This window comes from Lagopus muta, chromosome Z, assembly GCF_023343835.1.
Source record: "Lagopus muta isolate bLagMut1 chromosome Z, bLagMut1 primary, whole genome shotgun sequence".
NCBI lineage: Eukaryota > Metazoa > Chordata > Aves > Galliformes > Phasianidae > Lagopus > Lagopus muta.
Genome location: NC_064472.1, coordinates 52527892 through 52555890, shown reverse-complemented (window position 1 = coordinate 52555890; position 27999 = coordinate 52527892). Strand labels below are relative to the sequence as shown.

General features: G+C 40.5%; 1 protein-coding gene across 3 annotated transcripts; it reads right to left on the bottom strand.

Moving 5' to 3' along the window:
• Window positions 1–155: 155 nt before the first annotated feature.
• RHOBTB3 (Rho related BTB domain containing 3) lies at window positions 156–27999 on the bottom strand. 3 transcript variants are annotated; one of them, XM_048931828.1, is made up of 12 exons: window positions 27673–27999; window positions 27309–27525; window positions 17175–17367; window positions 15253–15404; window positions 13196–13307; window positions 12045–12410; window positions 10501–10613; window positions 8497–8608; window positions 6446–6619; window positions 4934–5100; window positions 3623–3719; window positions 156–448 (listed from the first exon to the last, which is right to left on the bottom strand). In XM_048931828.1, coding segments are annotated over exons 1-12 (1821 nt in total). In that variant the 5' UTR covers window positions 27675–27999; the 3' UTR covers window positions 156–332. The 3 variants fall into 3 exon arrangements, with proteins under 3 accessions (XP_048787785.1, XP_048787787.1, XP_048787788.1); XM_048931830.1 differs by having other exon boundaries at window positions 15253–15401; XM_048931831.1 differs by lacking the exons at window positions 156–448; window positions 3623–3719 and having other exon boundaries at window positions 4958–5096.

Here is a 27999-nt window from a genome sequence, read left to right as displayed (position 1 = left end):
TTTCAACACCTCAACAGCTGAAAATGACCATGACATCCAATTAAAAAGTGGAACAGATGTCAGTCACGACATGACCCAGTTTAAACCCTGTAAATGTGAAATCGTCATCCCTCAAAAATTCCTCATGACACATTTCTTACGGCTTTAAGGAAAAAAAAGCAGAATTGTTTATTACCAAACTGAAGCATATAGTAAGTGCGCTACAGTGTTGCATACAGTGTTCAAGGGCACATCAGTGTTCATTTTTTTCTGCTGATACATTTATTGTACTTTATATGATCCCCATTTAGACATTTCCTAGCTGAGATGTACTTCCAGAATGTTCAGTCTCCTTACATTACTGCGCAGTGGCATTTCTGAGAGTGGATGTAATTCCTGTATTCAGCAAGTTGCTTCAGGTACATACTGGATGGCCATCTGTGCATCTCTACGAAACTGCGCTCCTCCACTAAACAAAGCAATAAATGAATTAACCATAATATATACACAGGCTGCAGAAATTTTCACAAATTTGTTTAAAAACATCACGGATAGAAATGCAAATAAAATAGTAAAGTTGAAATTACTGTTGTCCCTTTTGTCTAGATCTCACTGTAGTATACACAGTGTAAAAGTTTTTAGATGTTGCCCTCTTGCTACTGCCAGTAACAAATATGTTTCACAATAAAACAGATGTTACACTTATTAAAGAGAGAAGGAAGATGATCCTAAAGAAGAATATTCTTTATCCTCAGAAGATAACTAAACATGGGAATCAACCACAGGAGCTTTTCATGCTGAAACACTACGAAGGAGGGTATTTCAATTTCTATGCCAATACTTTGTCTTGAGACTACAAAAAACAAGGTGAAGAGGTCAGTTAACAAGTTAGCAAGATTTTTGTCTTTCATTCCACATTTTCTGTCACTGACACCATAAAATCACATAACAGAGTCATTAGTCACCGTACTTAGGTAAAATCTCCTTGCCTTTGCACAAGTATGCGTTTTCATCCCTACACTCCAGCCATACCCAAATCATCTGGCACCAGTCTCAGACCAAGTGGGAAAGAGATCAAAGTATGGAAGAGATCTTGAAGAGCAGTGAGGCAGGGAAGTTACATCAGTAACAAGCAATAGGAAGGTATATTAGTAATAGGCAATAGGCAACATCTTTCATTTATCTTCTGCAGAATGCAGAGATGCCTTTGAAGATCTCAATATTTCACCTACAGAGAAGGTAGTAGTAATCAGCTCCCTCATGATCCACTGTTCTCCTTGAAACTGGTGATGATGTTATGTGATGATGTTCTGAATAATACAGGTCACCTGCCAGTAACTGCTGCCAGCTACCAGTGAGTTTCCATCAGGGCTGTGCCTGTTAGAGTACTGGTGTCCTGCAAGCTAGAACAGAATGTTTTAACCTGGTGCATATGTTTTTACATTTGCACCCTCATTTCTTGCTTCCAGGTTTCTCACTGCAAGTTTGATGGAGCAGGACATGCTGATCTCTCAATGAGTTGTATGGAAGTGGCTCATAGGAAAGAGAAAAGCAAAGGGAAGACTACATACATGCTGATAGCAAACTTCAAGGACTACCAGCCAACTCTCTGGATGCCCTTTTCCCACAAGTAGATCCATGGCTGCTTTCCCAGAGGCTGAGCCAACTGGGTACCAGTCACAACCAGCAATTTCAGAAACCTCCAAAAACCAACAGCTACACCAGCTCTGGGTGCTTTATGCATGGTGGAGGCAGGAAACTCCAGGCAATGGCTCAGCAAACATATGGCATGGTGATACTCTGCAGCTCATCCCCAAGTTATTTGGGCATTGTCAGAGCATGTCCTGACTGTAGACACCTCTACAGTGTCATAGCAGGCTTGTAAAGACTGATACACACCTCTGTAACTGCATATGCAAGCAGAAGCACCCTTACAACTTTCCACAGCAGAAAACAATCTTCTAATAAAGATTTTACTGCTGATATTGACAGTGAGAAACAGCATCAGCCCTAAAACCTTTAGAAAAAAACTTTCCATAGATCAGTGTCCTGTCTGACAATGCTCTGGTAGCACTAAGAAGTAATTTGAGTGTGAAAAGTCAGTGAATGTTCAGTGAATGTGGACTACTCTAGGGATTGCCTATGTAGGTCTGAGTATCAGATGCAGATGTGAATGAGGTAGTAGCACCTTTGTAAATACGATAGGAGGGTTAGAGTTTTCAGTTTTCTGAGTCAGAATACATTGGAGGAAAACAAATGAAGTAACAGGCTGCTTAACAGGCTGTCCACAGAGGTTGTGGAGTCGTCATCCCTAGAGATGTTCAAGAAACACATAGATGTGTCACAAAAGTACATGGTTAGTGGACATGGTGGGGGCGGGCTGACAGTTGGACTAAATAGTCTCAGAGGTCTTTTCCAACATTAATAATTCTGTGATTTTATGATTCTAGTAACAACAGCCCCATATAATTTTTATCCCACTGTAAAGTGGGAAGGTAGCTCTGCCTAGATGAATCCTTGCAGTGACCCATAAGTGACTGGGTCTTTGTTCTCTTGTACATCAGCAACAGAAAGCCAGAGGCAGCTCCCAACTCCACCAAACTGAGGGAAAAACCTGATTTCTACACATTCACGAGAATCTTAGAGTAGCTGAGATTGTAGCAAATGCAGTTCAAACACACTCTGACACCTGAATCAGGAGGCAGAGGATCAAACCATGAGCCTCCATGTGAATTATTCACCAGCACAGCTGCTCTTCTCTCACTCGTCATTCAATTCTGACTGTACAAAATGGGTGTTTCACAAAGGGGGCAGATGGCCCACTGGAGGATGAAACTCATGTCCAAATGAAGCAGGGAGGACCCAGCTCTCCTTTCTCTGTTTGTAACAATCAGAAGCCATTGGTCATCACACATATATGTGAGTCTGAAAGTCTTACATATTTAAGACTTGCAATATGTAGATTTTGCAAATGAGGAAAGAAAACTTTTAATCAATTTTTGTTGAAATGGAAAGAGTTGCACCTGTCAAGAACACACATCAGAGTGACAAAATAGATTAAAAAAAATGGACAAATCTGAAATTACATGTCAGGATACAAACTCTGTATTGGAAAACAAGTACCAAATCCCTGGAAGAGTTTAGGTTTATTTACTTCAGTATTTATTAATTAAAAGTTAGTTAGATTTCAAAACATCTGCTGGATAGTACCACGAGAATCCTGTTGTCTACCTACAAAAAATTCCATATCTTCAAACAGCATGTATTGGGAGTGACTCAATAGTTTCAATAATGGGTACAGGCTAAACAAGCTTATATGCATGAGTGTGAAAGGGATGTCATGTGATGATCAAAGTGCCCAAGCTGATTCAGAGACAGGAGGGATTGGCTATGCTGGTCATCACAACAGGAATCAAAAGACAAATGTATGAAGTGCTTACTGTGCTGCTCTTTATGTGTCTCATTGTGAGACTCACAATGAGGTGGTGGATCATCTGGTTCCAACAGATTTTGGATTGTTCTACACAGTATATCGAGAAAAGTCCTACTCATAATGCAGAAATATTATTATTCAGTATCTCATTTTTGGTCTTAGCAGAATTTTAAAATTTGTATTTTTAAGAAGTGATCTGGAAACAGCTACCTGAAAGATCTTGAAATTCAGGCTTTTGACTGAAGATGAGGTAGTTAGTGGCAATAAAATGAAGAAGCCAAGTGGAAAGGCAATCAGAATTGTGAAACTGCAAGAAGGAAATACAAACAATAATTTAATACTATCGAGTCTAAAAGAAAAGAGAAAAACAACCACATTTCCCATGACAAAATATTTCAGATTACCACTATTATCATAGCATTCTATTAAATAAAGTTCTAAGAGGAGGAGTTGAAAGGGACATTGACAGAGATATGTAAATGGGCACAGATCCATGAATGAACAATAAAACTGCTTCCTCCAGCTGTCTGAACTAACCCCTGGGTCTCCTTTTGGTGATGAATCTTGAAATGTTTGGCTTCTGTGCAGTAGAAGAGCTTCAGAGAAAGGAGGGTGAGGAAGATCCTCTGCCTCCACTTTGCCTCAGTGTGCTAGGTAGCTCCTGCAGCTTTAATCCATCAGGAGCAGAACTGAATCTGGGTGTTTCCTCCTGTGTGAATGTGCTGGGTGCACTCAGATTATTTGGACCAATTTAGAAGCAGCAACAAAGCCCAGTGCCATAACACACACAGTTAAAAAGTTGATGAGACATTTTAATTTCTGGGAATCTCTACACATTTACTCAAACATAGGCACAAAAGGAAAACATTTTTTAAAGACTGCTTTTTAGAAACTACAGTTTAAAAAGCAGGTTGCTTATATAGGTATCTCCCAGATGTGATCATTTAAGTTTGCTTTTTTCTCACATGAATGAGGCATGATGCTATTTCTTCTCCACAAAATCCCATTTCTGTAAGAGAATATCTTTCTTGAGACTTGTAAACATTTTGTTTTTCTCTTTTGCTTTCCAAATCAGCCCTTTCTCTATCTGTTTTTTTTCCAGCCTTTTCTTTTCACTAAATATCTATTAATCAGGTGAGATTTTCTGTGGCATTTGGATATAGTACAGTTTACCTTTTTCAACTAAAAGAGGAGGTAGTGCATCTTCAGTTGCCTTTAGCATTCTCTTTTGGCAGAAATTAAGCTTAATCACTGCAATGTGTCATTGGTGAAGAAAACTGCACAGAATATGGCATGACTGCACATTCTGCAATAAAAGGCTGAAGAAGACTCTTTTTTTGCCACCCTTGTGCCACCAGAAATTCCTGTGCACCAGATTATAAATCAACACTTGCCCTCAGAAGTGAAATTTCTAAGTTAATCAATATTTTAACAGTTACATTAAAAAAAAATTCTCCCCCTCCCTCGCAGCTAATAACAGTGAACATATATATACTCTTCTTTATTATAAGAAAGTAATACCTTAGCTTTTTTGAGCAAGCTAACAATGCTGAGACTTGTGGATGCCAGTTCTCTGCTAGGCATGCTCTGGAGCTGTGTGATAATGTAGAGCTCACAGATATGCTGGAGCCTCATTACTTGGTACATCTCCGCACAGATCAAGAGGGACATAGCTTGGAGAATACTGGCTGAAACAAACAGCAGAACATCAGTTACACATACTTTACTTATCTGAGAAGATGACTGAAGCTGCTTTTTACAGACTGATCTTTTAAACATTCAATGATGGACGCGAAATCAAAATGCTCTTGTGTTCTTTTATTTTTCATTACTATCATTATAGGTTAGTTTCGTCACTATTTTCCTGGTAAGGTATTTAAATAGCAGGAAAAAGGCTAGTTGGTAAATGTTTAGAGGGCAAATATAACAAACTGTAGTCAATTTCATATGTCTTGAAATGCTAAGTCAGATGCTGCTGACCTCCTTAAAACTAGTGATAATTAGAACGATGAAAGTTTGTAACTTTCAAAAGAAAACATCTGTAATACTTATAAGAGAAAATACAATCAAAAAAGAGACTGAAGAGGAAAGGCAGCAAAATTATTTAAAAAATGCTGTAGAGATTGCGTATTTCACTCAGTGGATACTGAAATGTTAGGAGGACTGAAAAGGGAACCACAAAAAGAGACTAACAGCAAAATAGAATTATTTAAGAAGAAAAAAAGAAACAAAATTACATACAGCGCCACCATTCATTTTATCAAAGGAAGATTATCTGTAATTAATTCACATTTCATACTTAAGAAGGCTTTTCTTCTCATTAAAGATAAGAATTAAAGAAATTTAGTTCATTATTCTTGACAAATATTCCAGTTTAAATATAATTAGAGGTGCTTTATATACAAGTAAGATATTAATGTACACCAATGAAGTATTCTTAGAAGTTAACTTTATTTATATAAAGCATCACAAAATATATACCAACCAAAATGAAAATTTTGAAATGAAACTCAGAATTCAGATTAGAAAGTAATACTACTTTGGTGTAGAGAGAAAATTCAGAATGTTTTAGTGGACAAGAAACAGAATTTCACACTTTTTATTCAGTTTTGCTATGTAAGCATAAAATGATTACAGCACTGCCCTCTTGGCATATTGGTTTTAAAATCAAAGAATCATGGAATGGCCTGGATTGAAAAGGACCACAATGATCATCTAGTTTCAACCCCTCTCCTACGTGCAGGGTCGCCAACCACCAGACCAGGTTGCCCAGAGCCACATCCAGCCTGGCCTTGGATGCCTCCTGGAATGGGGCAGCCACAACCTCCTTGGGCAACCTGTTCCAAGGAATACTTGAATAATACTTGAATTAATCTGATTTATTTTTTATCACCAACATTTTTTTGTTGTTGTTGAGACATTACCCAGCAACCTACTGCTATTTCTTAATGCAATAAATGCTGCATCACTTTCTATCCATTCATTTTTAATAACTGAACATGGAGTAATGTATATATTTTAAAATTTTCTTACCTGGACAGCAGGAGTCGGTATAGAGATACTCTAGAAAGGAGAGGAAAGTGTCTTTGGAAACCCCATACACTGGAACCAGAATACTATTTGCTTCTAGATAATTACCATTAAACATAGCTGCCATTACCTCACAGCGAGCTACCAGAACTGCTCTGTGGGCTGGTACAGTTGCACCTGCAGGATGCAAGAGAAAAATCCATGACAAGTTTATATACATGGTATGATCTTGATGCTAAGTCTTCAGACTGTATACACATCAACTATGATGATTACGAGCAATTTTTTTTTTTAAATTAACAATATCATATAGATAATTAATAACATTTTCATTTTGTGCCATTCAAGATGTTTACATTTATGTAATAGCCACTAGCAAATGCAGGCATCACACTACCAAATAAGATCCTGAAGAGAAATACCGAATTTCTTATTACAATTGGCTCCTCACAAGTGTTCCAAATAGGTCAACATTATATCAACCAGAAACACTGATGTTCATTGCATGTTCATCAGCAACCCAACTGGTAACAAATGTGTGTTTTAGTCCAACTTGCACATAACCACACAAAACAGGGGAAGGTAACATATTACAGATAACATTCTGTTTAATTCATTACATCAACATAAATTTATCTAGACCAACTTTTTCACTTAGAAGTCGTTTCTTAATCATTATCTCTTGAAAACAGCGATCAGACATTATTCCATTTATAATATTTACAAGTGAATCATGCCCTCCACTACTGGAGGACACAGTAAACAGTGGGGTTTTTCAGCCTCCTCTTGAACACACCTATCGTCCAAGACATCAGTGCCAACACACAGACTTCCTCAGAGTTCAGCTGAACTCAGCAGTCCTGCCTGATAGACAAACATTGGCAGGACAGCAACCACGAAAAGAATGAGGACTTGAGTCAGAGGTACGTGATTTGTAAGAAACATGCCAACTGACAGCTAAGGTAAGTACAGCATGTGCGCCTACACAGAAGTCAGTTTTAATTTCCTCCTCAATCACAACCTTGCCACCTACCCAATATTTTCATAACATCTGCTATTTCCTCATTTTTGTTCTCTTTCTATTCACTTGTGCTTCTTTTTCCTTTCCTCCTGAGCTGCACTACAGACTATACTAAATGGAGTATCACTTGGTAATCACTCAGTTTTAGCGTAATAATTGCGATTTTTGAATTAGTGAAAAATCCTGGAAGATTTATCAAATTAAAAAAATAAGCCTACATTTTCTTACTGGACAAATGTGCTTTTTTAAAAAGGTACAAGTTGAGTCAATTGGCAGTAATTTTTGTTCTGTAAAATATACAGTAGTAATACGGTTTCATCAAATTCCCACAGAGACTTTCAGGAATGGGTCACTGAGCTGAACTGCTCATGTCATTAGATTCAACATTAGGATTTTGTTCTCATTTTCAAAGATTATTTTTTTTAGCTTTTACTACATTATTAAACAGAACATTTAGAAGTCCCCATCTGCTTATTTTTTGAGAGATTAATGTTTCATATTTGGCTCTGAGATTTGAATCTAAAATAATTAAACAACCGTTAAACTCTAAAAGACCACTTCTGCATGAAGAGTGGGCATGAGAAAACCATTAGCATTTAAAACACAACCTAATTCTTATTCTCAAAAAACATGCATGTAAAAAATCTTTTTATAATCTTTTTTGCATATAAGAGTGAAGGCATTTTTAATTTCTGAAAAAAGTCACCCATGAGACAGTGCTGTGATGTACGCTCCTCACAGACTAAAGGAGAGCTGAGGGCTGTACAGAAGCGTCTCCTCATTTTGCTAGGCTACCAGAAATACACATAAATCTGAGTGGTACAATCTGTACCAACACAGGCAGACAACACCAGGCTCAACAAACTGCTGAGTGTGGACACTGCCCCAGAGCTTCCATTCAGACAAGTGCTACTGATAAGCAAAAAACGGTGGCAGGAAAGTGCACGCATTTTCTCAGTTTTGATTCAGTTTCTGTCATTCCCAGTTCCTTTCAGAGAGGAGAATTGCTGGTGACATGGAAGAGTAGAGGTACCTTGTATTGTGAAGATGACATCTGCCAGGACAGGCGTGTTAAAGAACAGCCTGAGCGAGGTACTGTACAGCCGCTTTATCTGGTGAGATTGGCAGTCCCGCAAACTGTTTACCTGCAAATTAAATTATCAAAAGGTGATTACAAAATATCATTTATGTGAGGAAATTAAGCAACAGTCTTTCACTATCTGTTTTATGTAATTCTACCCAACAACATCCTTCACATCTGCTACTCTGCAACCCTCCTTATCATTTCAGCCCCAGGCCCAATCCATTTCTAGTCCTCAAAGTTTTGCAGAAAAAAAATTTAAACATGAAATAGAAGTATTCTGAAAGTATAACAAAAGCCTTAAGGAAAACAGCAACAAACAAAATCCAATCCCATCCTCCCTTCTCTTCCCCCTGCCCCCCTCCCACCCCCCCCCCAAAAAAAAAGCTGGGTTGATTATCTTACAAGATTTCAGAGCTTTTTTTTTTTTTTTTTTTTTTTTTTTTTTTTTTTTCCCACACCTGTGAACAATTTGTCTCTGGATGCTTAGTCTGACAAGACTACCTCTGAGAGATCAGAAGCTTGGAATAGCTCAGTTACTTTTGATTCTTATATTGCTGGTCTTGATTTCAAGACGACTTCCCATTTACACTGACAGAAACTGTGTGCAAGAGCTAAAGTTGGAGAATATATAGAAGCTATAAATAAATGGCTGTTAAAACTAATTCTATACTGCAAGTTTCTATTGGCACAATTAACTAAATATAAACAATATTTTACTGCAAAATCATTAGCTGAATTAAACACCTTAAGCAATAGGCAGATTTCATATTTATAAGGGAAATCAAGTCTTTCAATCTCTTGCAGAAGCAAAATTTCTGGCACCTACTCAGGAAAGTAAAGCTGCTCTGGACAGCCGTTACTACATGAGAATTAGGAACACATCATCATACTGTTAGACAGTGCATGAAGCTATAAATAAAGTAATCCTTTAGGGAGGTCTACTTATGTGCTTTTTAGTGGTTACATTCATTCAGCACATGACCTCAGCATCTCTATGCTTCTGTGTTGTAAATTCATATAACAACCTACTTTACAAAGCAGTAGAAGACCAAGTAAACAAAACTGAGTGTAAAACGCAGATTGATGAGGAAGAATTTTCTGAGAACTTCTGTAACTGTTTCTACATTTTTCTGGGCAGAAAAAAACTGGATGAGGTTTAACAAAAGCAAGTGTAGAGTCTTGCATCTGGGGAGGAATAATTGCATGCACCAGTACAGGTTGGGGGATGAGCTGCTGGAGAGGAGCTCTGCAGAGCGGGACCTGGGCATCCTGGTGGACCAGGTTGGCCATGAGCCAGCAGTGTGCCCTTGTGGCCAAGAGGGCCAATGGCATCCTGGGGTGCATTAAAAAGAGCATGGCCAGCAGGTCGAGGGAGGTGATCCTCCCCCTCTACTCTGCCCTGGTAAGGCCTCACCTGGAGTACTGCGTCCAGTTCTGGGCTCCCCAGTACAAAAAGACAGGGATCTCTTGGAGAGAGTCCAGCAGAGGGCCACAGAGATGGTGAAGGGCCTGGAGCATCTCTCCTATGAAGAAAGGCTGAGTGAACTGGGTCTGTTCAGCCTTGAGAAAAGAAGACTGAGAGGGGACCTGATCCAGGTCTATAAATATCTGAGGTGTGGGGGGCAGAATGGCGAGGCCGGACTCTTTTCAGTGGTGAGTGGAGACAGGACAAGGGGAAACGGCCAGAAACTGGAGCATAGGAAGTTCCGCACAAACATGCGCAAGAACTTCTTTACAGTGAGGGGACGGAGCACTGGAACAGGCTGCCCAGGGAGGTGGTGGAGTCTCCTTCTCTGGAGATGTTCAAGACCTGCCCGGATGCCGACCTGTGCGACCTGGTGTAGGGAACCTGCTTTGGCAGGGGGTTGGACTCGATGATCTCCGGAGGTCCCTTCCAACCCCTACAGTTCTGTGATTCTGTGAGACATGTTACCCTAAGTGTGTTAGATGTACCTTCTCCGGAGTTTTCAGGATACATTTAACTTTCTCAAGCACATGTTCAGTTTTTTCAGAATCTTTCAACTTCTTTTTTATATTTTCCTCTAATCTCTCCCACTGGAAAGCTCCTGTAAGAAAACCAGGTGAAGCTGACTTATAAATAGACAAGGCACAGCACTCAGCAGGCAGAGATAATTTGCTATCAACGTCAAAAACATCCTGCAGAAATGACATTTTTTGCACATAGATCAGCTGGATATTTTCTCTTAGGAAATAGAAGATGCAGTTCTGCCAGTCAAGTTTTCATGATAACTTAGAGATGACTTTTACAGTGCTGCTACCAAGTATGGACAGTGTGGTTGAGGCATCGGGAATGTTTCCTGTGTCACTTACTCTGGGGAAACTGGCTTAGCAGGAAGATTGGACTAAATCATCTCCAGAGGTCTCTATGGTTCTGTGATTCTGTGATCTCTCTTGCTTTCAGAATGGATTTCCATGGTTCCTCCCATCTGAACCATCACATATTGCAGGAAAGCATTCAATACTGAATGCTTTACTATCTATGAGACTTCCATAGTATCTGAATTGCTTTGTAGGTGCCTCAACCAGAAAAGCTCCATGCGCAGTCATGTTCTGAATACTGGTAACTTAAAAAAGCACATGGTTTACAACAGATTTCTTTCTCTCTGATTTTCAGAGTCAAACTGATGGTACTCTGTTATGTATCTCAATAGCTTTCTTTCAAAAATTAATCTAAGCTAAATATTTCAAAAATTGGTCAGAGTTAAAATGGCCTTCTGATGGCCTGTGAAGGCTCTGAAGGCCTAAACTGTCAAAAAATTATTTGCAGTAAATAATATTATTGCTAAACCTGAGCTGCAGTTCAGGTGGCAGTGGTCAAAGGAAAAATTACGGAAGCACAAATTTTATCCTTGTACACTTTGCTGTGGTAGTTTCAAAGACAGTTGGAGTTTTTTGGCATCTTTCAATTGTCTGGATGGCTAATCTCATTTAGGTGAGACCACTGCCTATATTTAATTGATAGCAAAATACTTGGAATGTATAGAAGTGCTCTGCGTTCAGACCAGTTATCACTGTTTTCTCTGGAGTACCACCATATATAGAAGAGAAGACAAGACAATTTTACCTCTGTAACCCTGCATTCTCTTCTACATGTTTAGAGAATGCAGTCAATCTAAATGTTTTCTAAAATAATTTAAAAACCCTGGCATGTGAAACTGTCACAAGGTCTAGATTTTATTAGTAAAGCTTTGAATATAATTTATAATTGCCTTTGGCTTGTAGAAATTGTTAAGTAAAGTATTAAGCTTTGTTCATTAGATCAGGAATGACAGCTAATTTAGTTTTGAAATTACACGTGGGTAAAGGGCTTCTTTCATGTTCAGTTGCTAGTGATCACAAGGGATAAGGTAGGTGCAGCAATGCAGCATGACCCAATGACAGGTAAAGCATGCTTCTTCAGTTAATGCATGTGCTCCTGAGCAGGACATTTGCTGTAGCAGCAGAACTGAGCAGATGGGCCAATTTTCACAGGGTACCTGAGTAGATGAAGTGCAGGATGTCCGACAGACAGGAACAGAAGTCAGAGTCCTTAACGACCACCCTGACAGGCACACTGCACGGTGGCACACCATGAGGAGTGAGCAGCCCAGCCCCAGCCTCCACTGCAAACAGGTTCTGTGCTGTGCGCAGGATGGAGGGGTCGTGGATGTCCACCGGACTCTTCACATCAAAGAGCAACATGAAGACGTGGCTCACCGAGCACAGGATGACCTTGTGAGCTTTCACCACTTTGCTGGAGTCTTCTGAGTAAAAGGCCACGTCTGCACACTGGCAGCAGAATAGCAAGTTGTGCAGGTCAGAGTCATAGTGCGAGGCTTCGCCTTTTAGAATGGGCATTTTTTCTGTGAGAGTTAAGGAGCAGTCTGTAAAATTGTGGCAATTATTACCTACAGAATATTTTCTCCCCAGAAATCTGATCAAATCAAGGACAATTTTTGAAAACAAAATTGGTAAGAAAATATCTTACATGCAATTTCAATACACTTAGTAAATTGCTACAGCGGTGGAAATATCTAGTAGAACATGTTCAGTAAAAGATGTCCACCCTCTTAGAAAACCTCTTAAGGCACTCAAGTTCAAAACAAACCTTGGCAGCGAATGCCAAACATCATGATCAGAGTGGCTTTCTAGTAGGCACAAGAAAAGATAAATACATTCTGAAAGGTAAACACTTGTCAGTGATTACTGCACTGGAAATGTGCATCAGATGCTTGGAAACTAGGTGCAGTAGCTCAAGTGTAGCTGTACACACATTTCCCTTGTTTTATTTTCAGCAAATAAAAAAGTTACTTGCTGAAATCCTACAACAAAGCATTAGCTAATTACTGCCTTTTTAAATGTATCTGTAAATCTTTTACATAAAGCTTGTATCAATATGTACATTCATGTTTTTTTTGTCAAGTATATGAGAAAATGACACCTATTTTTGTCTAAAATATATTAAAGTCCACTGCAACATTGCACAGTTCTCCTCAAATTAATTAAACCAGCACTAAGAGACTGTCCAAATAGAGCAACATAACCAGAATAGCTGATGACAGGTAGCACAGCTCAGAATAATTACCACAAAATGTTAACTGCATAAAGAACACCACACACACAGCAGAGACCAGACATCGGCCAGCACCTGGCTGTTCCAGCTGAGGTGGCTGCACTCGATGGCACTTCTGGGTCTTTTTTCTTTTCTTCATTTTTTCAGATGACTTCTGATTCAAACTTTGGATCATAAAATATTCCAGCTAGAACATGAAGCATATTTTTAAGAAGTCCTATTAATTTAAGAACAAACTAGACATGAAACTAAGGACAATGAGTGGATGCTATATGGAGGACTGAACTGGCAGCCATTACAAACTGTTATCCAGGTTGCCAGACTCCTAGCACTTCTTTAACAGTATAATGTACCAAACTTAATTGGAATTGGCATAATGTAAAAGATGATTTATTCAAATGGCAATGTTTTTTTTCCCCTCGTATTTAATCTCCTCAAAAATGACAGGCATGAAGATATTCAATCTATCAACTTCCAGTGGTTGCGAATTATACAATTACAGAGAATAATAAGACTTAGTAAGAATCAGGAGCAAGTAATGGAAACAACAAAGCCATACACGAGCTCTTCAGCTTGCAGCTAACCAGCACAACACAATGCCTAATGCATATGTGTCCAGTCCACTAGTTTTACTTTTTTTGTCCTCTTTTTCTAACTTTTAATGAAAAATATACATAAAAAAGAAGCTTTGTTATTTATTGACATTAACTACATCATATATTTTATATGCAGTCTGAGATGATTCCTCTTTACTCAGTGTGGCCCAGGCAAGCCAAGAGGTTGGACACCCTGCTGTAATGTGCATTCTGGAAAAATCACGTTACAACATGATCTGTGTGAGCAAGGTTTGTTTTACCACAGGACACAGCAAGCATGATCACTGCAATGAAATTGTACTTCAGGTGAAATTGTCCATTTTACAAGAGCAAAGAGGTGTAAAGGGTAGCTTGGTTCTAGTTAAAGGAGGTGTTAAACAATTCTAGCATCCAAGGTGCACACAGTACTTTATAAGAGCCAGCAGACCTGCTTGGACAAGACGTAGAGAGGATTCCTTGTTTTTAATCAGAAACGAATGCATCCAATAAAAATTGACTAATTGATGTGTCAGATATGTCAAATGACTACCAGGCCCCATGGAAAAACACTGCATTATTACTTCAGGGGCTATCGTAAAGATCATGTGAAATCACTGTACCAAACTACTGCATTTTTTTTCTCCAAACCCAAATGCTACCAGGGAAGTAAATAAAGGATACATTTATTTTTAAAATGCTGTTTAAAACATCTCATTAAACTGAAAATTAAACATTAAGCTGAAATAATTTTATAAAGACAAATAAATCTGGAAGTTTGAAACTGCTTAGTGGATCTCCTTGTACCCAGAAGAATGAAAAAGGAAAATGCTGGTTATAGGTGAAGCATATTTAACAAGCTTTTCAGCTTGTCTCATATGAGTTTACTGCAGCTGACACTGGCTTCTGCTTGGGATTAAAATCACTGAATCATTAAAGCTGGAAAAGGCCACCAAGGTCACTAAGTCCAACCATCAGTCTATCCCTATTGTGCCCACTAACTCTGTCTCTCTGTGCCACATCCACACATGTATCAAACACCTCCAGGGACCCTGACTCCATCACCTCCCTGGGCAGTCTGTGCCACTGTATTGCCACTCTTTCCGAAAAGAAATTTTCCCTAACATCCAAACTGAACCTCCCCTGGCACAACTTGAGGCCATTACCACTTGTCCTATTGCTCATGCCAGAGGGAAGAGCTTGACCCCCGCCTCTCTACAACCTCATTTCAGTGAGTTGTACTGAGCAATACACCCCCACCTTAAGCCTCCTCTTCTCCAAATTGAACAATCCCAGTTCTTTCAGCCGCTCCCCATAAGGCTTGAATGAGAACTGAGAGACCACAACAATATGCTAAAAAATCAGTCACTTTAGCAACCTTATCATTTTCATTTTACAAGTGGGACAACAGTGAGGGAGCAAGAGATGAAAGTTGAAAAAAATAATAATCAGGACATCATAGAGTTATCAAGTTGGAAGGGACGTATGGAGGTGACCCAATCAGCTGCAGCTGCAGCCCAGGTCTGAGCTCAGTGTTGGACTGAACCGTGTCACACTCACCACGCCTCCGAAGTATTTTTGTATGTAGAAGTCATTGAGAGCATGCAGCTCCAGGTAGGTGGCTCCAAACTCCTTGGCCAGCTGGGCCCCTTCAGAAGTAGTGACGCAGCTCCTCCTGTCCAGAGTGCACAGTGGGCACGTACAGGGCACTGCTGGGAAACACGGACATGGGTGAGCCACTGTGCTCCAGCAATTGGAATACTTCCTAAACAGTTGTAAAGATGTTCTGTTCAGACAGTAACAAAGTGGGAAGTGGGAGCAGTTATTTTCTAGTAAGAAATCTATAATCATGGCTAAAAGAACAACTTCTTTGTAATCGGTTCAAAATAGTATGCAAAATACTACACAAAACCCAGTTTATTCTACACTCACATTGTTTTAAATGCCATTTACATTCAATTTAAATTCAGTGCAAGGCAGAGAATTTGAGTAGGACGTTCTGAAATCTGCACAGAAATCAAGCAGTGCCTTCAGAAATCTGGTTTGGGTTGGGTCCTGTGTGTCCTTGTGTCCACACGCATTGTTCTGGCCTGCAGGCACCGCCATGCATTCTCACTCTCCAGCCTGTTGCAGTGCAACCTGTTCACACAGCTTTCAGCTATGGAAAATTTTCCACTGCCTGTCCCAGCTGCTGTGAGCACATACGTGCAGCAGAATACGGCTCATTCATATATATTTTGCATATTACTTAATGCCAAGATAGGTGCTCTTGAAGACTATAAAAAACCTGATTAAAATCTACTGGCCACCCAAGTGCAACTCTGCTTAACGCCTGTAAGAACTTACCTGTAAAAATGTGTGTTCAGATACAATGCACATGCTCTAGACTAGTTTCCACTGCTCTGACCCATGGATAGCATGCATTAACACTGCCTTTTTTATTTCTTTTGGCAGCAATACTTGCTGCGACAAAGGATTAAGCTCTTAGTAATTGTGCAAGCAAGCTGCTGCGCTCGCACATACTGCTCAGAAACAAAAGGGCTCTCTGTGAGCCCAAGTGGGTCGCAGCCAGACCTCTCCCACGCTGAGCCTGTTCAAGGAGAGAGGCAGGGAAAAACTGGACAGGGAAAATGCAAGTAGCAGTCTGCCAGGCTGGCAGGACCTGTGCTTCAAATAGCAAGAGCAGGTAAGAGAAGGAGCTGGGGAAGCCCAGCACCACCTCATCAAGACCTTACCTCTTGAATGGCAGATTTATTACCCTGGTATAAATCAGAGCATGAAAACACCTTGTTACTGCTTGTGGTTTACTTGAGGCAATAACAATTATACAGTTTTAACTGTTACCGAGTTCCTTAAAAATCCTTTCTCCATCACTGAGTGAAAGGATATGCAATTTGGTTCTGGCAAAACTGAATGTTATGTCCACGGAATATAAACCTCATGTTGTTTATAAATGTGCTCATAAATCTCATCCTTCACTCTTAGCAGGTGGGATGCTCAGAAACATTTGTTTTAGTCAAACATGTTAAGTAAAAGTAACTCGGGCTGACGTTTGGCATTCACCCCTCAGGGGTGGCTGCAAGCTGATGCACTGAGTTTCATGCCATGTGCTAGAGATACATGATACCTGCAGCGTGGACAGAAAGAACCAGTAGCTATAGAACTCATCTCATACGCTCAGACTCATGCCTCCTAAGCCCAAGAGATAGACTAAATCCCCGTGTATGATGACTTCACAAAAAGAGTTGCTGCAGAGGTCAGGGCAGGATAGGAAGCCTTTTGTCACCAGGATTAATTCAGCATAATGTTCCCGCCCACATGCCAGCCTACAGAACCACAGTACATAAGCATATTACTGTCATTCTGACAGACTAATTGTGTGTGTTAGAGACCTGGAAAAGCAATCAGCTTCTTGTAAAATTACTACATATCTTACTTCTAAGTGATATTTTAACTATGACTTCAGCAGATCAGATACATACCGTTTTTTCTTGCACCAACAGCGGAAATTATTACTGGAACTGAACAGTGGTTTAATGCCTTTTTTATCATTGGAACATAACTGTCCTTTAAGTCTTGAAATGAAGTCTTGTCATTGACAGAGTATTTAATCACAATAATATCAGCTCCTCCAATGAGACTGCGAGAGGTATACCAGTCACTGTCAAATATATCCTAAACAGAAAAAAAAAAAAGATCAAGAATCCTCCTGGCCAGAGATGGAAAGATGAACTATTCAACATTCTTTAATGCGAGATCTTAGTGAAGTACTTTCCAGCAATATTTTAATTTACTATTCGAAGACATGCAAATAAGACCAGAATTGATACTCTGTAATTCTGTTGTTTGGAAAACAAGTCATTCTAATTGTGTTTATCTAGGAACACACTTACCAGAAGAAATACTGTTGTTACAGTCGCTTAGATTTTGCAAATGTTTGCATTAAGGAAATAAAAGAACTTTCAGTGGTAGAAATCTGTTACTATAAATTTCATAGAAAATCATTAATTATCAAAATATTTTATACAGCTGTGTACAGAGCACAATACTATAGGAACATTTCAATATGAATTTCATCAGTGGAGTGTAATTATTACCCACTTCATAAAAACTTCCAAGTAGAAACAAACATCAATATTTTCACTGAAAAGATCTTAGTCACATAAGTAACTTTCCTTCCTTGACTTCCCATTCAATTTGCCATTATTCGGGGCTATTAGATTAAGATTTACACTCTTAAAGTATTTTGTTTCCAATTAATTTCCATGTATTACACCTACACGTAATATGCAATTAATATTTATGTATTTATCATTTGCATGGCAACTATAATTTCAAAATATCTGCTCTGTCGAGGGCTAATTCAGAAATACCAGTAGGTTTTCACATATGCACAACTGAAAACTCCTGACAAAAAGAAATCTGGAAATTATCCAGAGAACTGAGAGTCAACTCAAAATTCAAAAATAGCAACATCTTTCCGAACAGTTCTACACAGCATGAGGACAACTTAGAAGAAAAGATGATCTTGAGAAAAAGAATGGAAACAAACAATGATGAAATATGGAAGACATGGAAGAGAGGAGGAAATGGGCACAAAAGAAGTGACAGGAGAACTGGCCTCAAACTGAGGGTTGGGTGAGAGGGAAAATGCATATGAGTTCCGAAGAATGGGTCAGAGGCATAAAAACTTTAGTTAGGAACCAAAGACATTCATAGAAGATTACTAATATCAATAGGTCTTTCATAGTCAATATAGGCATTTTTGATCACTTCAAAAGAGGCACTGTTCCACATCTGCCTGAATAATTAATATTGTCCCCACACTTAATAAGAAGAGATAGCACAAACTTGATGGAAGTCTATAAATCAGCAAATATTTGCCTAGAAAGACCTTCAAATCCCATCTTATCCAAACCAGAAAGATCCAGATTGCTACCCAGAACACATGTTCTTCAAAGTAAATATTGACACATTAACTTAAGTACCTCTGTAATAAGAATACTGGGTACAATCCTTGGAGAAAATCAGCCAGATGAGCATTCACAGAAACTGATCACATTGCCAGGAATAAGAATAGGAATATTCAGGGGGAAGCTATTACACTTTATAGCTGATAAATGTCTCAAGAGAAGCATTTCAATAGGGTTACATGAAATCAAAGGTTTAATGAAAAGTAAAACACAAACCAAAAAGCAGTAGAGAATGTTTAGCTATTACATTTGAAAGACAGATAGTATGCCTGTTGCTTAGCAACTTCCTTCTACCTGCTCAAGTTCTAGCCCAGCACATTTGCACATTTGTTCCCATGATATTTGGGATGACCAGTAATATCACCACTGACAACTTCAAGCACCAGTGCACAAATACACACGAATTCCCAGTAAGCTTAAGCATCAATAATATAACATTTATGGAAACTTCCTGCTAAATGTAATAAGTAATTTTTACGTGTTACCTGTCTGTAAATGTAGGTCTTTCCATTTTTCAACAGAGATAAACTTCTGATATACTATAGTATCATTTCATATCACAAAGAAAGACTTTAGAAAGATTTATGAGGTTTTGTGAATACGAACTCAGAAATCCTTCCAAAAAAGAACCAGCTCTGATCATAAGACTTAGCTTCAGCCTAAGCCTAGACCTGAGTTGCAGCAGAGGAACATCTGTGTCCAGAAAGACCTTCAGACCCCATCTCATCCAAACCAAAAAGATCTGGATTGCTACCCAGAACATGCGTGCTTCAAAGTAAATATTGACACATTAACTTAAGTACATCTGTAATAAGAATAGTGGGTATTCTTTCTCTAGCAAAGCACCCCGTGTCTCCAAACTGACACCAGCCCTGTCAACTCTGGACATGACATGAACTCTCTAATACACACACTCTGCTCTGGCCTCAGCCCTTAGCCCAGATCTCCAAAGAGACCACAGTCCAAGAAAAGATTGTCGTGGAACACCATCCATGCCCTAAATCCTACTATTGACAGCTCTAAGCCTCTTCTTCTTGCGAGAATCTCAACAGCGTATTTTGTACTTGATTTGTGTTTGACTGCATTGTGCCATTAACATTATAGTAGCTTAAGAACTCAACATACAGCAAAGAAATACATACACTTTTCCTTTTGAAGACAGTGTTAATGAGAAAAACATTTAGTTTGGATGACAAAAGAACAAGGACAAGAAGACCTGGCCATTACTTTGTATGTAATGGGCTAAAAATCCTTTTGTACTTTTGTGTCTCCATCTCTGCAGCTGTGGCAGTATCCTCAACAGAAACAACTGTGCAGATGCATGAATATAGCCCTTTGTTGTTGAATTTCTAGGAAAAAAGGTCTTATGGACACTTAGCACAGGCTGTAGCAAGTTCATAGTTGCATGTGGCTGCATACTGCAGCAGTTTTGTGGAGGTCTGTACTTTTGTCCACTACCCTGTGTCACCACTGTGTGTCTCTGCTAATCCTAAAAAGCAGCATTTTTAGCAACACTGACAAAGTTCCGGTGGGGATGGAATCCTCTTTCCCAGGAAAAGAGCCAGTCCTGAGCATATGAAAGAAGGTAGAACAATGCTGGATGCACCAGATCAAAGCTTCGTGACATCCAATTTGAACTGTGTTGTGCAGTTTCCCTAAACTCTCACACATGCCCCAAAGCCCACTCTTGAAAACAGATGTTACCTGTACAAACGTGGCAGAGTAAGACACATCCCCAGAGGTCTTGTTGCAATTATTTGCATTTTGCTTCAAATGTGGAGTATTTCTTTTAGATTACTGCTTTCATGGCAGGGAAAATGCTTCAAAAATGTCTCTGACAAAACAAAGGGATTTTTGCTCAAGATAGCACTAGGACAGAGCATCTGGAGCTTTAGCCATACTAAGTACTTCTTAGTTATCAGTTTTAGGAAAGTTTTAATATGAAAACTGCAAAGGAGTTTCTTTAGATGATAAGTTCAGGAATAACAATAACCAGGTTCTGTCTATGACACTCATGTAGCAGCTACTTCTCGTCACACTTCCTGCTCTTGGCACAGTCTACTTCCCGAGACAGACACTCACAAAAAGAATAAATGCATAGTCAAAGTTATTGCTCCAATAATGTGACCTTATTAGTTATGGCCAGAGGTCTGCTGCTATTCCTTTTGGGACTTACTAGAAAACAAGGTGCACTCCTCCCTTACATGCCTCCACTACGTACCTCTCTCACAAGGTATTCTCTCCACTGGTGAATCATGCTTCTCAAGAAGTTACACTGAAAACAAAGCTTTTAGAGGCAATGAAGACGTGGTTTTCCTGCGAAATCACATGGCTCCTCTAGAGGACAATAGTAGCTTTGTCATAAATAATTTATGAATGCCTGTATGGAATTGCAGTGAAATCCACTGTGCCCTTGCAGTGCCCACTCTCTTTCCACAAGTCCATGAGGATCTCACTGTCCATTTAGCCCTGGATAATGCACCACAGCAGCAGCAGCAGGGCATGGGAGCCTGACCATGGCTGAGTCACATTCCCCTTGAGTTTTCCTGGGGTCCAAGATGGTTGTGCCATGGCTGTTGGGAAGCTCATCTCTGTCTAGGATCATGGATTCACTCAACATTAACTGAGCCTTCTCTGCATTGTTTTCTCATAAAATGATGTAAGAATATTTGTAAAAAGTAAAATTAGGGAAAAATAATTTACCATGCTTTGAGCACTCAATGTAGTCTGCCAACATTAGACAGAAAATTTTTAATTGAGAAAAGTCAACATACCAAAAAAAAAAAAATTGCAAATTATGGTTTTGTCCCAAAGCAGTAATATGACTGTATTTTTTAAAACAATGAATAAAATTAAAAGGCAGATGAGGCTCCTTTGGCTTCAGAAATACAGAGGGCCACCCAGCCTAGCCAGAAGGCTGAGCAAAAGGATATTGCTGCAAAGGAAAAGCCAGATAACTGCACCATGGATAACACCATGGAGATAAGAAACCTCAAACAATTCAAAGAAAAAAAACAAAAGGAAGAAAAAAAAAAAGAAAGAAGAAAAAATGTGGTAAAACTCATGGAAAGACACAGTGGAAAAGCAGTTTTCTGAAAAAAAATCAAAGGAGAGCTTTTTAAAATGGCAGTTAGCATATCTGTACAACAGTGAGTGCAATGGAGGTCTGCAACCCTGTGGGTAGCACAGCCTGTACTTGGGAGCAGGTGTAAGCACAGCACATCCCATTGCAGCTGCATGGTCAAGCACAAAGCACTCCTCAAACTGCAGCTGCTCTCCTCTCTCCTTTCAGAACCTACATGCCCCAGGGAGCACAGTGATGTCAGAGATTTAGATTCCAGAAATCAAGCATCTTTTATGAACTAGAGGAAGCAAGCTTCTGGACATATTGCTCCCTGAGGAAGAATAACAAGTACTCAGAGAGGAAAAAAATATGAAAAGGAGAGTACAACCCCTACCTGGAACTGAAATGCTCCAGTGTCCTTATGGTACTGCTCCAAACAATGGAGGAAGGAAAAAGTAATGCAGGCAAGGGGTGGACTCACAATGTCATTCATTCATTCATATTTTCCAACACCCCAATTCAGTAAATGAAAATATAAATTATAGTTTCTGTGCTATACTTCGCTCCAAAGCTGATAAAGATATACTTGCCATTTGATATTGCAGATTGTGGATGTCTGTGCTTTTCCTGCAGTTTTTACCTGTATACATGCAGCAGTATAACTGAACTCAATATAAAGTGACAGAAGATTCAAATCACAGACAAGTCAACTCACTTCCAAAGACTGTAAAATCTAATACAACCACAGCTTCCTAAATAAAGCAACCTTTTCTAAAGCGAACCTTAGAATTTACCTTTCAAATTATTCCTTGCAAATTTCTAACTCCCGTTAATCAGGTTTATAAAAAAAAGTAAATAAATTAGAAAAGGTATGATATACTAGTTCAGTGTGCTTTATGAGATCCCAGCTTGAGAATGCAGTAGCAACTTATTGGTCACTACAAATAAAATATGCAGCAAGGGTGATAGCACACACGTTTTCTCTAGTTCTTCATCTCCCCTCTCATACCAGGTCCATATTTTTTGTCCAAATGTGTTCCAGCCTTATCAACCTCTAAGTAATGGTCATCTGGTGTATCTGTCCCTTGCACATAGAAGGTATCAGCATGCAACTTTGCAAACACAGTGGACACAGCAGGACACAGAGATATACCCAGCACCTGACAGATGGACATCAGTGCCGTTTTGGAAGCAGTGTCATTTTACATTTACAAAAACAGATTTTGAAAAGTATGCTCCATTACTATCTCTAAAGCCCCAGGTCTCCTGCATGACTGAGGGCGGATGGTGAGCACCCTCCCCAAAGCCCGCAGTACTCTCCTGCACCCTGCAGCTGCCACCAGGGTACAAGTCTCCTCACAACACACTGCTGCTGCTTTGCACATTTGTAAACATGATTTTGTTCTTGTAATTTTCTAAGAATAGTGATATCAAAGATTGCAGCACCCAGCACAAGCGGTGAACATACTAAAAGTTCCTGCAGGGTCAAAACAGAAATGCTGCGTGAAAAAAAAGCAGCTCTAGCCTCATATTAGATTAGGAATACTACTCCACAGAGCCGGTAGAATTTCTGCCTGTGACAGAAATTACCTATAGATAACCATGCCCAAGAAGCTTTACTTCCTTGCTGGACAGTTTGGTAGCCACCTCCTGTCATCTAATACCACACCCTCACCACTGAGCTGCTGCTCAACAGCAGACAAGGATAACAATGCCACCACAGAGGTGATGCTCATTGCACAGTCCAGATCTCTCAGGTTTCTTCAGCCCAGCAGGACTTCAGTAGCTCCTGAAAGACCCTGACACAACCCAACCCATTCAAAGAGATTTATGGAATGCAGCAAGATGCCAAGAGTTCAACCAACCCCACCTGGGCTTTTGACACCCAAGGAGTTAGAGACGTGCACATGCCTGCAGACATCACAGAGATGTGGTGGGATGTGTCCCACAACTGGAGCATTATAATGGAAGGATACAGGATCTTCAGGAAGGACAGACAGTGGAGAAGATGTGTTGCCACTCTCTGTGTCACTGACCAGATGAAGCATATGGAACTCTGCCTGAGAAGCAGACGGTAGCTAATGGGTTAGAATTAAGAGGAGAGCAGGAATAATTCACCTTACAGTGGGGGTTCTACTACAGGCCACCTGATGAGGAAGACTGAGCAAATGAAGCCCTCTGTAGACAGACAGGAATCTTGGATGACAATACACCAGGCAAGTGATAGAGGGCTCAGTGAGGAGAGGTGCACTGAGGAACTTCATTCTCATCAACAAGAAGAAAAGCTTGTGGGGATTGTGTATCCTGAATGTAGTCCTGGTTGTAGTGACCATGAGATCCTTAGGGCAATCAGGAAGGTACACAGCAAGCTCACTGCTCTGCACTTCAGGGGAGCAGGCTTTTGCCTCTTCAGAGAACTGCTTATTGGGGTACAGTGGGATAAAGTCCTACAGGAAAGAGATTTCCAAGACAGGTGGTTCATACCTAAGGATCACCCCCTACAATCTCAAGAGCAATGCATCCCAACAAAGAGGAATGGCAAAAAGGCCAGTAGGCCTGCAACAAGGAGCTCCTGGGCAAACTCATACACAAAAGGAAGGTCTACAGAGGATGGGTAACATGGGAGGAATACAAAGACATTGCCATAGCAGCCAGGGATCAAGCATGAAAAGCTAAATCTGGGCAAGGATGTAGAAGGCAACAAGGAGGGCTTATGTAAGTATGTCTGTGATAAAAGCAAGACTGGGGAAAATGTGGGCCCTGAAGGAAACAGGAGACCTTGTTACTTGGAATATGGAAAAGGCTGAGGTACTCAGCCAATTTTCTTTTCCATCTTCCCAAGCAAGTGTTCAAGTGGCATCACCCCTCCAAAGGAAGGGACTGGGAGCATGAAATACTATCCACTGTACAAGAAGATTCGGTTCAAAACCATCTAAGGAATCTGAAGGTGCACAGGGTGATGAGATGCACCTGTGGGCCCTGAGGGAACTGGGAGGTAAAGTTGCTAAGCCACTATCCATCATATTTGAGAAATTGTGATGGAGTTCCCACTGACTGGGAAAAGGGAAACACAATTCCCATTTTTAAAAAGAGAAGAAGAAAGACCCAAGGAACAGAGACCAGTTAATTCCATCTCTGTTCAGCAAGACAATGGAGCAGATCCTCCTGAAAACTATGCTAATGAATACAGAGAACGGAGAGCTGTTTACTGATAGCCAGCATGCCTTCTCTAAGGGCAAATTATGCCTGATTAATTTAGTGACCTTCTACAAGGGGGCTCCCAGAACAAGACAGACACAGAGATGCTGGAAAGGGGTCAGAGGAGCCCACAGAGGGCTGGATGACCTCTCCTATTGAAGAAAGGCCGAGGGAGCTGGGCTTGTTCAGCCTGGAGTGGAGAAGGCTCCAGGGAGATCTCACTGCAGCCTTCCAGTACTTCAGGGGAACTTACAAACAGGAAGGAAATACACTTTTTACATGATCTGATATGACAAGGGAGGATTATTTTAAATTAAAAGAGGGAAGATAGAGGTTAGATGTTAGGAAGAAATTCTTCACTGAGAGAGTGGTAAGGCATTACCCAGAGAAGCTGTGGATGCCCCACTCCTGCAGGCAGTCAAGCCCAGGTTGGATGGGACCCTGACCTGGTAGGTGGCAGCCCTGCCCATGGCTGGGGGTTGGGTTTGTAGGCTTTAAGGTCCATTCCAACCCAAGGCATTCTATGACTCCATGATTATACCACGATCCGTCTCACAAAAGAACCCATAAGAAAACTTTGTAAATTGTACCCATGATGCTTTTTTCAGACAGCGAGTTGCACTGAAGAGTGCAGAGGGCAAAGGCAGCTTGCCACCCTTTAATTAGTGTACTCATAGTAAATCAGTGTATTCGTTTGCTGAGTTTATATCTAGTGCTAGCCTGCCTTAGCCATGTGGATTTAATCTAGATTAGATACAAATTGAGGTAAAATGGAAGTTAATTTCAAATGACAGAGATGGAAACAATACAAAGCCCACCATCCCAGTACCTTTAAGCATCAGTAACACATAGGAAATAAGAATCCTTTTCCTCAAAGAATGTGAAGTGTTAGTAACAACTATTCTTGTGGGACCATCAGTCACTGTTCTCAGCTGTAATGCAATATGTCTACAAAAAGAACGATCCTGCAAGGACAACAATGATGTCAACAAACCTCAAGAATCTAGACTATGAACACCAATCCAGTTCTGCTGAACTCTAACAAGCAAACAGCTTCTCTCAAAACCAAAGCCCTCCCAAGGAGTGCAGTCCAGCTATCTGAGATGTCTTTGGCTAAGTGAAGAATGCCTATTGTTCCTCACTGCTCCCTCACCCAGCTCCTTCAGCTGAAAAAGGGAAAAACAAGAGGCCAATCCTCAAAAATATGATGCTATAGACAACAAGATAGCTTTTCTGTGCCCAAAGTGACAATGTTTCCAGAAATGAAGAATCTTGTTCTCTGGAAGGTCAAATGCATATAAACCAACACAAAAACATGAAAACTGCATCTTAAAACTAGGCCTACCTGTATTTCCTATCCTACCTTTCTCCAGCTATCGCTGTCCCCTTCCAACTTCGCTTACTGATCTCCCTTGACATCTCCTGTGAAGTCCCACAGCAATGAATAATATCCAGCAACTTTCATTCATTGCTGTGCTCCAGTGAACCAACCAAACAACACGTGACACACATGTAACATGCAGCTTCAAAGACTGAAAACAGAGTCCTCAGTTCCATTCGGTGTCTATAAGTGATTTTACAAAAAGAATCATACGGCGTGTTGATGGTTGAATCAAATAATTCAGTTTTCAGATTACAACCTCCTAAACATGAATTTCTGCAACTTTTGGATTCCTGTAGATTTCAAAACAAATTTCCCTTGCTGGGCTGAATAATTACAGGTCTGATTATGGTCTCAGAATTTTAATTCATTAAAGCTTTTTTTTTTTTTTTAAAGGCAACAAACTAGTCATTAAATGTTTAATTAGAGATTACCAGTGTCATTTCTTGTGTGATCATTGTCTGTTCATATTTGCAGTTGTGTCACTTACTAACAAGGGTCCCAATAACACGGTCCAGTGCAGAACTCTTTTTATTTACCTTCCAATGTAAGAAATATATAATGATTATAATAGAATTAAAATGACTCGACACAGTGTATTTTGCCAGAGGACAAATAATAGAATATGTCACTTTTCAAAGCTGGAAAATCGTATGCCTTTCCAACTTTACAGGAAAATAATATATGTTTTATTTTACTGTTGGTGATAAATATGTTGAGAGAGATTTTATGATGCAGTGTCACCAACAGTGTTCTTGTTTATCTGTGGATTATTTTCCAGTGAAGCTTTCATCAAACAGCCTGCTTGAAAATACCATCTCCCACCTCGTCAATGAGAAACTTTCTGCCACGGTTCCCTGAGACTACAACACGCTTTGGTTACATTTTAGATGAAAACGTGATTAAAATCGCGGGGTAACCGAAAACCGAAATTTTTCTATTTGATCCAAGCAGCCTGCCCCGCTAGGTGCAGCTGCATGGATCCCGGCGGATCTCTTACCCAGAGCGGGCAGTCGTGCACCACCAGCCTGACATTGCCGAAGACGCAGGCTTGGTACTCGGTGGTGACGGGGCTCCTGGCGTGCTCGGCGGACGGGCTGCTGTCGATCTCGGAAATCAGAGCGCTCCTCCTGAGATAGCTCCACATCAGACTCGACTGCTGGCTGTCTTCAGAAAGCACGTCTCTCTCATTCCCGAAAGCTACAATATTAACTGACCTGGAACAAAAACAATGAAAGACCAAGGACAGGGGCGAGAAAGAGCGAAAAAAAATCATTAAAATCAAAACCAACACGTCAGTCCTTTCGAATCCTCTTCCTTAGCTCGGCGTTAGCACCCCCGGTAACTAGCAGCGGAGCACGTACATGATCTCGGATCCAACAGCGGGGCGAAGCGGAGAAGAGGAGCGCTGCTGCTGGCGCTACCAGCCTCCAGCCCGCTCGGCCGCCCGCTGCTCCATGCCAGAGATTACGGATGCGACGTCCGGGAATCTCGCAACGTGTCCCCGCTGCGTGCGGATGCCCGGCTCCCTGCTGCCGCTCCAGCCGCCGGGATGCAGCGACGCACGGTGGGAGCAGCTGTTGCAGCGGTTGCAGCAGCAGAACAAGCAGCAGCAGTTGCTGCTGCACCGACCCGCGGCTGGAGCCGAACCCCACACGTACGCCGAGCGCCGGCCGCTCGGTCACGGCCAT

Excerpts from the sequence above, each read along its gene's own strand:
- RHOBTB3 (XM_048931828.1), bottom strand. Across the intron at positions 13,308-15,252 it reads AAAAATACTTCGGAGGCGTG|CTGGAATATTTTATGATCCA; the intron begins GTGAGTGTGACA and ends TTCATGTTCTAG. Across the intron at positions 3,720-4,933 it reads GCTTGCTCAAAAAAGCTAAG|TTTCACAATTCTGATTGCCT; the intron begins GTATTACTTTCT and ends TCCTTCTTGCAG.